Source organism: Phoenix dactylifera, unplaced genomic scaffold (genome assembly GCF_009389715.1).
Source record: "Phoenix dactylifera cultivar Barhee BC4 unplaced genomic scaffold, palm_55x_up_171113_PBpolish2nd_filt_p 002371F, whole genome shotgun sequence".
Taxonomy (NCBI): domain Eukaryota; kingdom Viridiplantae; phylum Streptophyta; class Magnoliopsida; order Arecales; family Arecaceae; genus Phoenix; species Phoenix dactylifera.
In genome coordinates, this window is record NW_024069602.1 from 1 (window position 1) to 14,990 (window position 14,990).

General features: G+C 35.4%; 1 protein-coding gene across 1 annotated transcript; it reads left to right on the forward strand.

The window, feature by feature from the left end:
- Positions 1-673: 673 nt before the first annotated feature.
- LOC120109556 lies at positions 674-2,279 on the forward strand. The gene is made up of 2 exons (XM_039123285.1): positions 674-1,177; positions 1,380-2,279. The coding sequence occupies exons 1-2, from the start codon at positions 1,022-1,024 to the stop codon at positions 1,608-1,610; spliced, it is 387 nt and encodes a 128-aa protein (XP_038979213.1). The 5' UTR covers positions 674-1,021; the 3' UTR covers positions 1,611-2,279.
- Positions 2,280-14,990: the final 12,711 nt, after the last annotated feature.

Here is a 14,990-nt window from a genome sequence, read left to right on the forward strand (position 1 = left end):
AATGCCGCTCAAGTAGAAGAATATTAGAATTTTTCATAAAGTAGGCTCCCATTGATTATGGATTAGTTTTGTGTTCATATGGTTATTTTAAGCCCTATTGTCTTAGTCGTGTGGTGTAGTGAGTATTTGTATAGGTCTGGATTGGTTAATGGACTCTGTAATTACCCATTAGCATTATGGTAATTGGTATATCCTTACTCCATTTCTATATATCTATTTATAATGAAACCATAAGGCATCAAGGTTCCTTTATTCCTAAAAGGCACCCATTCTATTGAGGAGATGGCATCAAGGAGGAGGAGACGAAGATCTATGCTACTCTTGTGTTTTTTTTCTTCTACAGTATATTCCTACAACAATTATGAGTGACTTCTCATATATCTCAAGGTAAACCTCAATTTTTTGTAGATTATTTTAATATAAATTTTGTATTCTAATCTTCTGCATGGTGTTCATAAAAATTTCTTCATATAGGATCGTAGGTCTGTTTCTTTATCTGCATGTCATTTGTTCATATGTGATAATTGCTTAATGGGTCTCTCGAGAAGATACTTCTCCCTGCACCAAAATAACTTGCAGCATATCATGTAGTGAGGTCACTATATGAACTGCAAACATGAGCTAACTATTTAATCCTAGTTGCACGTCTTTGGTTATAGGAATAGCACGCCCAAGGACGAGGATCTATAACTTGTACCTTACTTGCAATCAAGATGCATTAATATTCTATGTGAACACCTTTTCTCTTTAGATGGAAAGCAATAAATTAAACCTCAACAGGGTTGTGGAAACTTGAATGGTCAATGTGGCGATCATTGATTTAGTTGATCTATATAATACATGATGAACAAACTTGCTCTAGATAATGACAACATTATAGTTCAAACATTGCATCTTTTCTTCGTTATGAGCTGTACTCTTTAGAACGTGACTGTTGTATTTATTACTACAGGTGGAGGAGAAGAGATGGGCTGCGATAGGGTCGGGGAACTGCTGCAACTGCAAGGTGGTGGGCAGGATAATGGAGCAGGTGAGGGTAGAGACTGAGCAGTGGAGCGAGATGCAAGGCATGTTGGATCAAGTTAGGGTGGAAATGGAGGAGCTCCAGTCATCCAGAGAACTCTGGCAACACCGTGCCATTACCTCGGACATTGATATGCGCTCCATTCAAAGCCAAGTAAGGTTTTCCTTCATCTCATGAATATTTGTTTTTGCCATTTTTTTTCAAGTACGAAATGAACTAAAATAGAAATCAGTCTCAATCATGCTTTATTAAATTGTGCACAGCCTGATTAGTCGTCACTGGATTTTTGGCTTGATCTGCTCAAATTTCATTTCTATGCCTCTAAACAATTTATGAGGATGGTGTGGTTTTGCAGATGCTGGAGTGGAAACAAAGAGCATACGCCTCTGAGCACAAGGTGACTGAGCTACAGAAACAGATGTCGGAGCTACAAATCAAGCTCCAATCAACAACGGTTGAGCTTTTTCATCCTTCGACTTCATCCACTGGAACCCGTTCAAAGACATTGAATCAAGATTTCCATAGGATCAAACACCACCAACACAGATTGCTGGATTCGCATAGGGAGAAAGGAAACATGCCCTAGTCCGCCGCTTTAAGAATTCACAGAAAAATTTTCCCAGACGCTTGCCTTTGCAGGACATAGGAAATACATCTATGTTCCGCCCGTGATATCGAGCCTACAGTGTTATAAAACAACTTCAAAGAGAAGCAAAAGAAACATTGGTACATCAACATATGGTCTTGGAATTCCTCAATGGCTCAATTTTGCTTGTCAAAGGAGGTGGCAGTTACCACCATAATATCAGATAAGTGACTACAGGAAGGAACATGATGTAGCAGAGGATTGAAAAGATTAGTATGTATGAGAGCAGATTTTTCTAGAGAGCATGTAGCCTTCTGCTCAACGAATGAAAGCATTTGCTTCAAGGAGTATGGCGTTTTAGTCTCTAAAGCAAGGAGGGAACAACAAGGATAGAGATAGTGGCTTATTCACTAAATTCTCTTGGGAATTTGGATCTCTATGGATTACTGAACATAATTCACTGCGAAAATAGAGCTCAAGTCAATGATGTGTGTCTGTGAAATGTAAAAATAAACATGGTATGTTTTGCTAACTGGTGGGAGGTGGTTGATGCTTAATGGAGTTGTTGTAACAGCATAACTGGGACATTTGGAATTGTTCATTGATGAGCTCTTCATGTAGGCTAGATGAGAAATTTTCAAGGCTTGAGTTTAAAAGATTACCTTAAAAGATGCATGGTAGTAGCTCTGTTTCTCATTCAATGCTTGCATTTCCTTCTTTCAGTCTAACTGATATTTGAAAATGAAACAATCGTAATTCAGTTTGATGCTATGGGCTTTTTTTATCATCACTCATGTAGGCTCGTTTTGCCATTATGTTTAAAATTAGTTTGTTGTATGCCTTTGCAAAGGGATGAAAATTTGAGAACTAAATTTGGTCAATGTCATTAGGATAAACTTTTCAGGAATACCAATAAGGTAGGGCTACAATTTTTGATTAGATTTAGAGGTTTACCGAAGAGTCTCCAGCTGGATTAGCTCTGGCGACCTTCTATCTTCCTTACGTGTGTAGATTACCACTTCTTCCTTCCACGCCAATCGATCGGTATTCCTCAAACCTACATATCGAGTTTTGGCAGCAATAGATTGGCATTGTTTGTGGGAAGCAAGGAGAGATCTGGAAAACATGAAATCAAAAGGAGAAAACAACGTAGATAGTAACGTACAAGCTCAATAAGACGCTCAACCCATCACATGGCTCTCTGCATGGTCCAAATTCTTATCCTTCTCAGTATATACCTGTAGCTGTATCTGTTGAATTCAATCGGCTCATGCAATAGGTGCAAGCCTTATCAATGATGGTGTAGAACTTGCTCCTGTAGGGAGCCAATTCCTAACCCAACATGCGGAAATAGCCAGACCAACTAGCACAGAACAACAACCGACCTCGCCCAAGAAACTTTGTGTTGCCCAGTGGATACAACCCAAGAGGGGGGTGAATTGGGTCTTTTAAAACTTTTAGGCTACTTCTAACACTTTTCAATTAATTATGCTAAGTTGTATAGATGCACAGTGAAATTTAAACTTAGCAACAGTTTGATTTATTGAGTGAGACTTGATTAAGTAAATTGAATATGCTTGCAACTAAAGGATGCGCGGATAAGAGTTAAGCAAGCAATTTATCTAAGTAAGTAAGTGAGCAAGTTAGACAATGACAAAAAGTATCACAAACACAACAAACATATAGTGGTTCAGTGCACCCCAGCACCTACATCCACTCCCCAAGACCTCTTGGGAATTTCACTATAATCGTCCAGATTACAGTTCGGTAGTTTTGCGAGTGCACTACCCAACTCATTGTTTTACACCGGGCTCACAACAAACCCTACAATCCGGTAGTTTTTCGAGTGAACTACCCAACTCGTTGTTTTACCCCGGGCTAACAACGAACCCTACAATCCGCCAATTTTAACTTAGGCTTGGGACGCCTATCCCTTGTTCCAAGTCCCTTGACTGAAACAAGCTCAATATTCAAACGTTTTACAAAAGATTTGAAAGCTCTTAAGAAGCAAATATAACAATGAGAAACAATAAAATCGGAAGAACCCTTTTTGCCGTTGGAAGCGTGGATGATGGTGGTTTCTTCTGATGTGGATCACGTTGGCTTGAATGCGAGCTTTGATTGCCAAGTGGGAGTGAGTAGATGAGCTCGAAATCAGATGGGAAAGCTTCAATGCACTTGATTTCTCCTCTTGAAAGCTCTAACTCCCTTGAACCTCTTTTTCTTTCTTCTCTCTTGAATGATCTTGTGTTGGGTTGGTGAGAAGTTGTTGAGAAGCACTTAAGAGGTCCCTTTTATAGCCCAAAAAGCAAATATAGCCGTTAGACACAAAGATATGACCGTTTGAAATTCAAATCTACCTGAAAAAGTTGTCAGTCGCGTCCCAGGCGCTCCGGGACGTCTCCGCTACACGAGAGACGTCTCGCCTACAGGATTTTACTTTTTACTTTATCTGGGGTCGACTCGGCACTTTACGGGGACGTCTCGGCGTGTTAGCGCTTTTTGAGTGGGGACGACTCCGCTGCTTTGGGGACGACTCCGCTTCTTTATCTCCGAAAATCATGTCCTCTGGAATTCCCTGAGAGAGTCGACTCCGCTCTTTCAGGGGACGTCTCCGCTTGTCTGCACTTTATGCGTGGGGACGACTCCGCTTTCTCAGGGTCGACTCCGCTTCCTTATCACCGAAAAATCATTCTCTGGAAAACCTGAGAGAGCCGTCTCCGCCATCTTGGGGACGACTCGGGAAGTCACCTTTTTACTTGCGGGGACGACTCCGCGTACAGCGGGGACGTCTCGCGCATATCCCTTGAAAAACGCCTTTCTGCCCACTGAGAGAGTCGACTCCGCTACTGAGAGAGTCGACTCCGCTAACGCGGGGACGACTCGCAGGTGCCGGGGACGTCTCGGCTTGTGCAGTTCTTCCTGTTTGTGCCAGAGACGTCTCTGACAACCGGAGACGTCTCGGCTGTCCCTGATCTGTTTTCTTCAACTCAAAAATTCTTCAATAAATTCATAAAAATTATGGGAACTTGCCTAGACATTTCTTAACAATATTCTTAATTAAACACATGAAATCCTCAATTAAATTGTTAAGATAAATGAAATTATACTCTCGTGTTTTGTATTCATCAAAATCCATTAGGTGGTCAACAATCTCCCCCTTTTTGATGATGACAAAACACTGAGTATATGCAAAATTTAAGATTTAAACATATACACAGTATTTGAGTATGTGCAATATAAAATATATTGTGTTCTAGAACTAATGCATAGCTAAGTTGCATGAAGTAGAAGCATATATATTTAAAACATACTTCATGATAATGCTTTAGATTTAATCAGCTTAACACATTTCAATTTCAGCTGATTTGTATTCAATTCAAAACACAATGCATTAGAGCATAGACTTAAATATTTCTCCCCCTTTTTGACAACATCAAAAAGATAGTGAAACATTAAGCATAAAGATAAGAATACTCAAATATTTCTTATTGTACTCTGATTTGGCATGTCAAATTATTGCAAGGATATGAATCATATAACTCAAGGCAATAATATTAGAATCAGATTAATGAGCATAGATCAAGCCAATTAAGATAATTTCAGGAGCAGAACAAAGATAGTTTCTATCAAGTGTAGGTAGACTTCCTTAGGTTAATTCAAGAAGTACCACAAATGATATTCAAAAAAAAAAAAAAATATGAGTGGAATCTAACCTCTCATCAAAAGTATGAAAGCTTGTTCATTTAAGACCTTTTGCCCAATCTATTGAGTATTTTATCAACATGAGAGCAATTTAATTGATTTTCAGAGTAAAGGATCAAAACTTATATATTTGAAAGACATATCATCATGTTGGATCATTATTTCAAAGTTCTTTTTATGATAATAAGAGCATTGGGGCACAAATACCAAAATATGAATTCATGCAATTTTTGATACATCTTAGAGCTCTTTTAAAGACTTTCTTTTATTTCTTTAGAAAATAAGCACAATTTGTTAAAGAGAAATATGAATTGGCACAAAATTGAAGTTCTAAAGATCAACCCAATTAGGACTCATTAGTGAATTTCAAAATAGATTTTCTATGAGATACTCAAGAAAATTCAACATATTATTCTCCCCCTTTTTTCATTAAGTTAGAGGCTCTTAAGATCAACTATTTGAATTGCAATTTGGTTCATGAGTGATGCATAAGATATACTAACCAAATAACAAGCCTCAAGGTGTATCATAAAGATTTTCAGATTTAAATTTCAGATGATACATATTGGAGAGTATTAGGATCACTTTTCTTTTAGTATTCTTTCCCTCTCCTTTAGTTATAGATTTATGCGATTAAGTTCCATAAGATCTCTCCTTCTGAAATTTTCTTTCTCCCCCTTAATTGATCATTCCATTTAAGAGTTTAGAATTTGAAGATAATGTTCAATAAAATTGTCAATCTCAAAAATATATTTTCTATAATTATCAGCTTATTTTCATAAGACTCAAGGTTTGAGATAAGACAACCTCTATAGAACTCATCTCAAGGTATAAACTTATGATTAAAGCAAGTATTGCAATATAAGGAGGTTCATCAAAATCAATCCATGAAAATCAAGGTATGCATCAAATTAAAGTAACTTTAGGATAAGATATCTAAAGCTCCCCCTCAAAAGATGCATTCCTCTTTAATCATTCTTTCCTTTGGTTGAATTTCAGATTTTAATGATAAATGTGAATAAAACTGAAATTCTATGTTATCGAGAATGTAGAGTGATCTAGAATTATTCAAAATTTATAGAAATCACTCTTTCTAATCCTTTAAGAACAAGTTATGCTTTCTCCTAATCTTAGAGAAAATGTATAGAAATATTAATCAGAAAATGATTCATTTGAAGCTCAGTTTCTTTCAAAAGCATTTACATTTTCTTTCTTTTAGAATCATTTGAGTGAGCTGAAATATTTCTAGCCTTAAGATCATTCACTCTATTGATGGAAGTCTTTAATAATATAGGAGAGAAGAACATATAGATGATCATTGAAATATTCATATATTTATAGAACTCAATTTCTTAATCATAGTTTTTCAGCAATGTATACATGAAGCACAATAAATATTTTTTAATATCAAAATAAAGTCATATATTTAAAAATCTTTGCTTGCAATCAAGATCATTGAAAGACACATCATTTAGACCAATATTAGTATACTTTGAAGATAAGAAATGATATGTTTCGGATGCGTATCGGAGCAATCAACCAAGGCATCAAAATTAATTCTGTTTTTCTTAAATTAAGACTTTATTTAGAAATCATATTAAGTTTAAGCTTTTATACAAAATCAGATTCTGAATTTCATAAAGATTTTCAATAGAAGCTTTCAAAGTCATAATTTGAGATATGTATCTTCCTCATTGTAGCTCATCTTAAACCATTACGATTGAAAACTCATATTTCAAACATATAAGAGCATATTCAGATTCTTTGTATTTAATGTTGAGTTTTGGTACAACTTAGAACATTATATACCAAATTTAGGCAAGTTGATGGATAAAAACAGAATCAATTCATTTTCCTAAATAGAGATATCCTTTTCTACAATTTTATTCAATTTTCAGATTTTAGGGATGATTGTTAATGACAAATCTGAAATTTCTTCCCAATAGAACCAAACAAAAGATGTTATGTATCATTTCAAACATTCAATCAAATTGTCCAAGTATGAAGCATTACAAAATATTGAGAACCCATAATTCAAGACATTATGTCACATGCAAAATATATTATGTGTTAAGTCATGTATTAAAATATTAAGAACAAGCATGTCAAGAATCAAACTCAATTCTTTTCAAATAAACTCCCCCTATTAAATATAATCTTGCAATGATTTCATCCTTAAAGTGTGTTTTCAAGTGATTAAAAATTTGACTTGATTCTTCTTATATACTTTCATTAACTTTGTCTTTCATTTTTACTTTCTTGTACTCTATACTCTATTTGCTCCCTATCCGGTGGAGTTGGGAAGGGGCACGAGGTACTACCACTAGCCTCCCTCTTGTGCCGTCCCTAATATGCCCTACACCGAATAGTTGGGTCAAATAGTGCCGGGTACTACCACTAGCCTCCCATTGGCACCATCCCTATGATGAGCAATATAGAAAGGTTAAGATGTTTACTTCAAACTCTCCCTGTTTGAGTGTAATCAATTATGGATTTTATCCCTTCCATATGTGTCGAATATATTATGCTTGTTTTTTTTCCTTAAGATTGGAGTACTTGCCTTGCTTAGATTTTTCACCTCTTGAATAATGTCCACTTCCTTTTCTTTATCTCTCTCTCTTTTTGTTATTCTCAAGTAATTTACATGAAAGAGCGGAATAAAGAAATAATCTTATGTATCATATAGATGTATATCATGCAAACAACATTTTTATTGTGCTCAAGGATTCACAATTTCTCACAAGTTATTTTAAATCAAAATTTTAAGCATAAACTTGTGTATTTCATGGTTATTACATAGGCAAAGATATATTTTAGTTTGGGCAAACCATGAAACAATTTCTAAAAGTATAAGTCAATCAATACATATATGGACATGATATCAAAAGATTAACAATTAATGATTTTAATCATGTCATAATAAGATTTAAAGTTATTGACTTTGCTCAGCTAATTTGTGAGAGAGATATCTAGAATTACTTATTCATTATATATTCTTCAAGCCAAACTAGATTTCTTATGTGTGAACTTTTGGCTGAAGAAGGTTTTCTCTCTTGTTTGCATGTGAATGTTTTAGTGTATCTTACATGAAGATATCCTTCAAGTTGAAATCTCTCATTTTTCTTTCTTGAAGGAAGGTCATTAGTTTCGTTAAGATACAAAGCATTCATCCAACATATATATTTTTTAATTAGATGACTCAATATAAGATATGACAATAGTTGTATGTTGAGTCACTTTACTCAAGAGATTGCCTAAATATAAGCAAGCACATATCACTTGAACTAAAGAGATAGATCCAAGATAGTTCAAGGACAAGCATGTGAGGCAATAGAAAGATTTATCAAGGTCAACTCAGTTTAGTGTAGATTCTATTTTCTTAAGATAATTATCAATAGGATATGTTAGCTAAGTTTTAATCAACTTATCTTAAACGTTTGTTTCTATCAAGATTTAGATTATGATTTATTTGTTATCAATGAAATATGATTCATTAACGTTAGATTGAAGTCTTGCACAAGGTCACATAATGAGCATACAATCTGGTCTACTAGCTGTATGATAAAATAATTATTCTATCATGCTTCAATACAGCTTTAAACAATAAATCTACTTTGCTCATCCTTTTCAATTTCTACAAGATGGGGTCATAGATATACCTTCTTCATGCCAATCTTCTATAAGAGTTATCTTGTGGACTAACGTTGGTCAATGAAGATCCCCTTTCCTGTTTGTCTTAATTTGGAGTTTGAGAGAAGATGTTCATTCATCATATTTCAAACTCACCTTGCAAACTCACCTTGCAATATATCTCATTGGTAGAACAAAAATGATGCCATCAATGTGCTATGAGCAAGCAAATATCATAGATTCTTCTTTTTGATGCATAGATTTATCACTATTACTTTCTATCAACAAGGTTACCTAAGCTTTTATATATCAAGCTTTTGATGCTTATTTTAAATCACATATTGCTTTATCATATATGTAATGTGTAATTTTTAAATATGGTGGTTATTTAACATAGATCTACTTTTTAATGAAATAACCACATAGGAGTGAATTCTACACATTCATTTGACAGAATATAAAGCTCATGAGTCAAGCAAATGATAGTGGTGATCTTTACTTTTAATCATGCAAGAATCAAGATCTATTTCATCTTTTCTTGATTCAGTCTTTTAGTAGTTATCAATTTTTCTTCATTAAGTGCATTTCTGAGAAACTCAATTTTGTTATAATTATTAACAAGTTTTCAGATTGTTATATGTAAAAGATTAACCATATATAATTTGATCTTAGTATCTTGACAATAAATCATTAGTCTCATAGAGAATAAGACGACTTGATATTTTTGCAACTAAAATCTTTTCATTGAATATTCTATATGCATTGCTTGATGAATGATATCCAAGATAGACATTCTCTATCAGATTTGGCATTATTTTTCATAGAACATATCAAGCATAACATGTACGACTGAAAAATATGAAAGATATGCAATGGTTCATTTTCCATTTTCAGAAGATCAAAAGGAGTTTTTATCAAAAATAGATCTATAGAAATCATATGTATGACAAGCAGTGATGATAGCTTTTAAAAATCATTTAAGTAGATGACTATCATACACAATTGTCTTTTTCATTTCTTCAGAATTCTATTAATCCTATTTTACTTAAGGTGTCCTTGGTGCTGAAAATATTATTTTCTGGCCCAACTTAACACAAAATTGGTTTTCAATCACTATGCCATGATTTCATAGTTTGCAAACCTTATCATTTGATCGCTTTTTGTGAGTTTTGCCAATGCAGATATTTTAATTTGAGTGCCAAGAACAAGGCTAATGTAAGCTTTTGAAAATTAGTGTTGGAACAACATCTCTAGATTTAAAATTATTTTGTTTGTTCCTTATTTAGCATGCATAGTAAAACTTTGACTTTAAGAGGATAATCTAAGTAGCCTATGGCAAGGTCTTTTGAGATTAAGTACATACTAGCATGAGCTGCCAAATATGGTTTCTTTAATCTTGGTATTCATAGTGCATATATTCAAAAGCATACCAAGTACACTTATCATATCTATGATCAATAACAATAATGCCATAGATAAAACTCTCAATCAAGCATATAGAGAATTCATAGAGTTATTCTTAATAAGTTGATTAATATTTTAGCACCTTATCCACTAGTGAGTAAAATGAAATGAATTTGATTATATTTCCAAAAGTATTTTCTATATCACAAAATTGATCACTACTAGCAAATCATATCAGATACTAAAGCACAAATAATGATGAGATGCAAGAATTACTGATTTCATTATTATTTTTTTGTTAATAACTTTTTAAGTTTCTTTATGTTCCATGGGTACCTTGGTACACCTATGTGTACATCCTCATTTTTCATTTTGGGTACCCAAGCTTGCTTGAGTCCTTGAGAGTTAGGACATATGGTTCCTTTTGGAACCCATATCTGTTTAATAGTAATAACTTTACCATTTGATTTAATTATACTAGAACGATAGGTAAAGTTGTTATTCCCATCCTTTTCATTTTTGAAATAAGTTATCTTATTTAATGGTTTGCTTGGTAAATTGATAACCTTTTTCTCTAGAGATTTATGGCTAAGTGAAGGAGTCAAGCTAAATTTTGATTTATCAAATCAGCATGTTGGCTTTCAAACATCATTTTTAATCTTTCTGAGCTTACGGTGAATTTGTTAATGCAAGATTTAATTGATTAATTTTTTCGCTTAAGTTTTGATTTTCTTTAATTAAGCTATGATTTTTTTGAATCAATTCTTCTGAAAATGACCTTAAGCATTCATTTTCAGAATTTAGTTTCTTAAGATTTTTATTTTTACAGCTAATTTCTACATTCACCATACAAATCATGAAAAGCATTTAATAATTCATCATAAGAAAATTCTTCTTGAAAATTATTTGATGTAAGAGTAGATTCAGTTTTTACCTTGTCTTCTTGTGCCATAAAGTACAAGTCAGTTACCTCTTGTAGTTTCTTGGAGCTAATATCATCATTGTCGCTCCTAACTTTTATTTTCTGGCTTGACTCTTTCTTGGTCAAGGCTTTCTTCCTTTTTACCTCTTTCTTCCTTTCTTCTTGCTTCCTTTTCTTCTTTGTCTTTAGGAAGCTGATTTGCCTCGGAGTCGACTCGGACCTTATTGGAGTCGACTCGGTGAACTTGAGAGTCGACTCTGAGATACTTGGAGTCGACTCGACTGAGGGAGATTCAACACCCTTTTCTGCAGTCTCATTGTTAGTATATATTTGAAGCACATGTGAGCTAGTCTGAGATTTATCATAAATATTTTCTAAAGTATCCCAGATCTCCTTAGCAGATAAGCATGCAGAAATTTCATTAAACTTTGTTTCTTGAATAGCACAATATAACATGTTCATAGCATTAGCGTTCAATTGTGCTAAGTCCTTTTCATTAATAGTTTGTGAGAGTGTGTGAAGGTTATTTGTTATGATTTTCCATAAATAATAGTTTTGTGATTGAATAAAAATGCGCATGCGTATTTTCCAATGTGTATAGTTTATGCCATTAAATAGTGAGGTGTATCAATTGATTGTCCTTCTCCTAGAAAACTATCTATTTGAGTTGTCATGATCTTTGGCTCTAGTCGGTTAAGACTACAAATAATATTTGAGCACCCGCTCTGATACCACTTGTTGCCCAGTGGATACAACCCAAGAGGGGGGTGAATTGGGTCTTTTAAAACTTTAGGCTACTTCTAACACTTTTCAATTAATTATGCTAAGTTGTATAGATGCACAGTGGAATTTAAACTTAGCAACAGTTTGATTTATTGAGTGAGACTTGATTAAGTAAATTGAATATGCTTGCAACTAAAGGATGCGCGGATAAGAGTTAAGCAAGCAATTTATCTAAGTAAGTAAGTGAGCAAGTTAGACAATGACAAAAAGCATCACAAACACAACAAACATATAGTGGTTCAGTGCACCCCAGCACCTACATCACTCCCCAAGACCTCTTGGAAATTTTACTATATCGTCCAGATTACAGTCCGTAGTTTTGCGAGTGCACTACCCAACTCGTTGTTTTACACCGGGCTAACAACGAACCCTACAATCCGGTAGTTTTTCGAGTGAACTACCCAACTCGTTGTTTTACCCCGGGCTAACAACGAACCCTACAATCCGGTAGTTTTTCGAGTGAACTACCCAACTCGTTGTTTTACCCTGGGCTAACAACGAACCCTACAATCCGCCAATTTTAACTTAGGCTTGGGACGCCTATCCCTTGTTCCAAGTCCCTTGACTGAAACAAGCTCAATATTCAAACGTTTTACAAAAGATTTGAAAGCTCTTAAGAAGCAAATATAACAATGAGAAACAATAAAATCGGAAGAACCCTTTTTGCCGTTGGAAGCGTGGATGATGGTGGTTCTTCTGATGTGGATCACGTTGGCTTGAATGCGAGCTTTGATTGCCAAGTGGGAGTGAGTAGATGAGCTCGAAATCAGATGGGAAAGCTTGAATGCACTTGATTTCTCCTCTTGAAAGCTCTAACTCCCTTGAACCTCTTTTTCTTTCTTCTCTCTTGAATGATCTTGTGTTGGGTTGGTGAGAAGTTGTTGAGAAGCACTTAAGAGGTCCCTTTTATAGCCCAAAAAGCAAATATAGCCGTTAGACACAAAGATATGACCGTTTGAAATTCAAATCTACCTGAAAAAGTTGTCAGTCGCGTCCCAGGCGCTCCGGGGACGTCTCCGCGCTTTACGGGGACGTCTCCGCTTGTTTGCGCTTTTTGCATGGGGATGACTCCGCTGCTTCGGGGATGACTCCGCGCTCCGGGGACGTCTCCGCGCTTTACGGGGACGTCTCCGCTTGTTTGCGCTTTTTGCATGGGGATGACTCCGCTTTTTCAGGGGACGTCTCCGCTGCCTTATCTCCGAAAAAATCATTCTCTGGAAAACCCTGAGAGAGCCGTCTCCGCTATCTAGGGGACGACTCCGCTGGTCTGCTTTTTACTTGCGGGGACGACTCCGCAGGTACCGGGACGTCTCCAGACGTGCCAGTTCTTCCTGTTTGTGCCAGAGACGTCTCTGAGACAACCCGGAGACGTCTCGGCTGTCCCTGATCTGTTTTCTTCAACTCAAAAATTCTTCAATAAATTCATAAAAATTATGGGAACTTGCCTAGACATTTCTTAACAATATTCTTAATTAAACACATGAAATCCTCAATTAAATTGTTAAGATAAATGAAATTATACTCTCGTGTTTTGTATTCATCAAAATCCATTGGGTGGTCAACACCACCATTAATGAAAGCCCAAGAAAATTAGTTTTTAAAGGCTTATGTGAGTTACCATAGGAGGGTTTTCTGAGAGATGCTAGTGATCTTGGTGAAAGAAGCTTTATAGGGGATAGGCAGGATAATTACACTCAAGGCAAATTAGGAATAAAGAGATCCAAAGCTTTGCTAGGGTTTTATTGCAAATATTAGGAATTCTAGTCTTTTTAGTTTCAATGCAAAATATGGCCAAAAATCATTTAGTGAATCTAAAGAATATTGGTGGTTTAAATCAGAGTTAAGCAGCAAAAATACAGTAAGTTAAGTTATTTGAAGCTCGTCAGAAATATTAACTCTATGATTTGGAGGGCACTATATGGAAAACTTGATTTGGTCTTCCTAGTAAAAGAAATTTTGTTTGAAGGTTAATCTTGAAAAGGTTGTGGATTCTTAGGCTATACTGGATGTGCTTGTGTTATTACTTTGATGGTCCTATTACTAAGAAAGTTTGGACATCTTCAATTTAGGGTTCATAGATTGTTGGGTCCTTGGTTGAGCTCGGTCATGGACTATTTTGGACATATGTATCTTTTCATGTAGTTCTAGGTTCTTACTCCTTCAGCATAAAATACCATATCTAATTGAAAGAGTTGAGATTAACCAATGATAAAGGAGGTTAAGTAGAGAAAGAACATAATAGATCATGAAGAGTGTCCCATGATCAACCATTCACTTGCTTTTGTTGATAATACATCTGAGTCTTTTATGATTCTATGTGGATTATTTGATGTCATGGGAAAAGAATTGTGAATTCTGATCTAGGATCAGGATGTTAGTATTATTTAGGTAAAATCAATAGAATTTGATACATATTATGGATAGAAAGTGTAAGTTTCAAGATGACACCTCATTCTTCATGTCAAGTTTTTTTTAAAGAGCAATCATTTTATGAGAGAGACTATCTGAGATCTCGATGATGAGATGAGAGTAAGTATCTTCAAAGTTCAGAAGCTTAGCCATGTAAATTTCGAGGATAAATTTTTATTAGGGGGGCAAATGTAAGGCTTAGCCCTTTTTGGCCCGCCTATTGCTTGAATCAGGCATAATCCGTTGACCGGCTTGGTTTTGAGATGCACGAACCTGATCGAATGGCTTTAAGAATTCTCCACATAGAATAGGACTCCCTTCCTCCTTCGATCCCTATAGGAGTCAAACTACCAAAAGCACTCAGCAGTTAAGAAACCCTGCCGCCATGCTTGCTTGAGAGCTTCACGCATCATGCGACTCATCATTGCCCCCTTTTCTCCCTTCTCCTCTTGGAAGTCATTGATTAGGTTCATTGTGCTCACTGGAGATCGCAACTAAGCCCTCACGGGAATCTAAGGTAAGTCCGC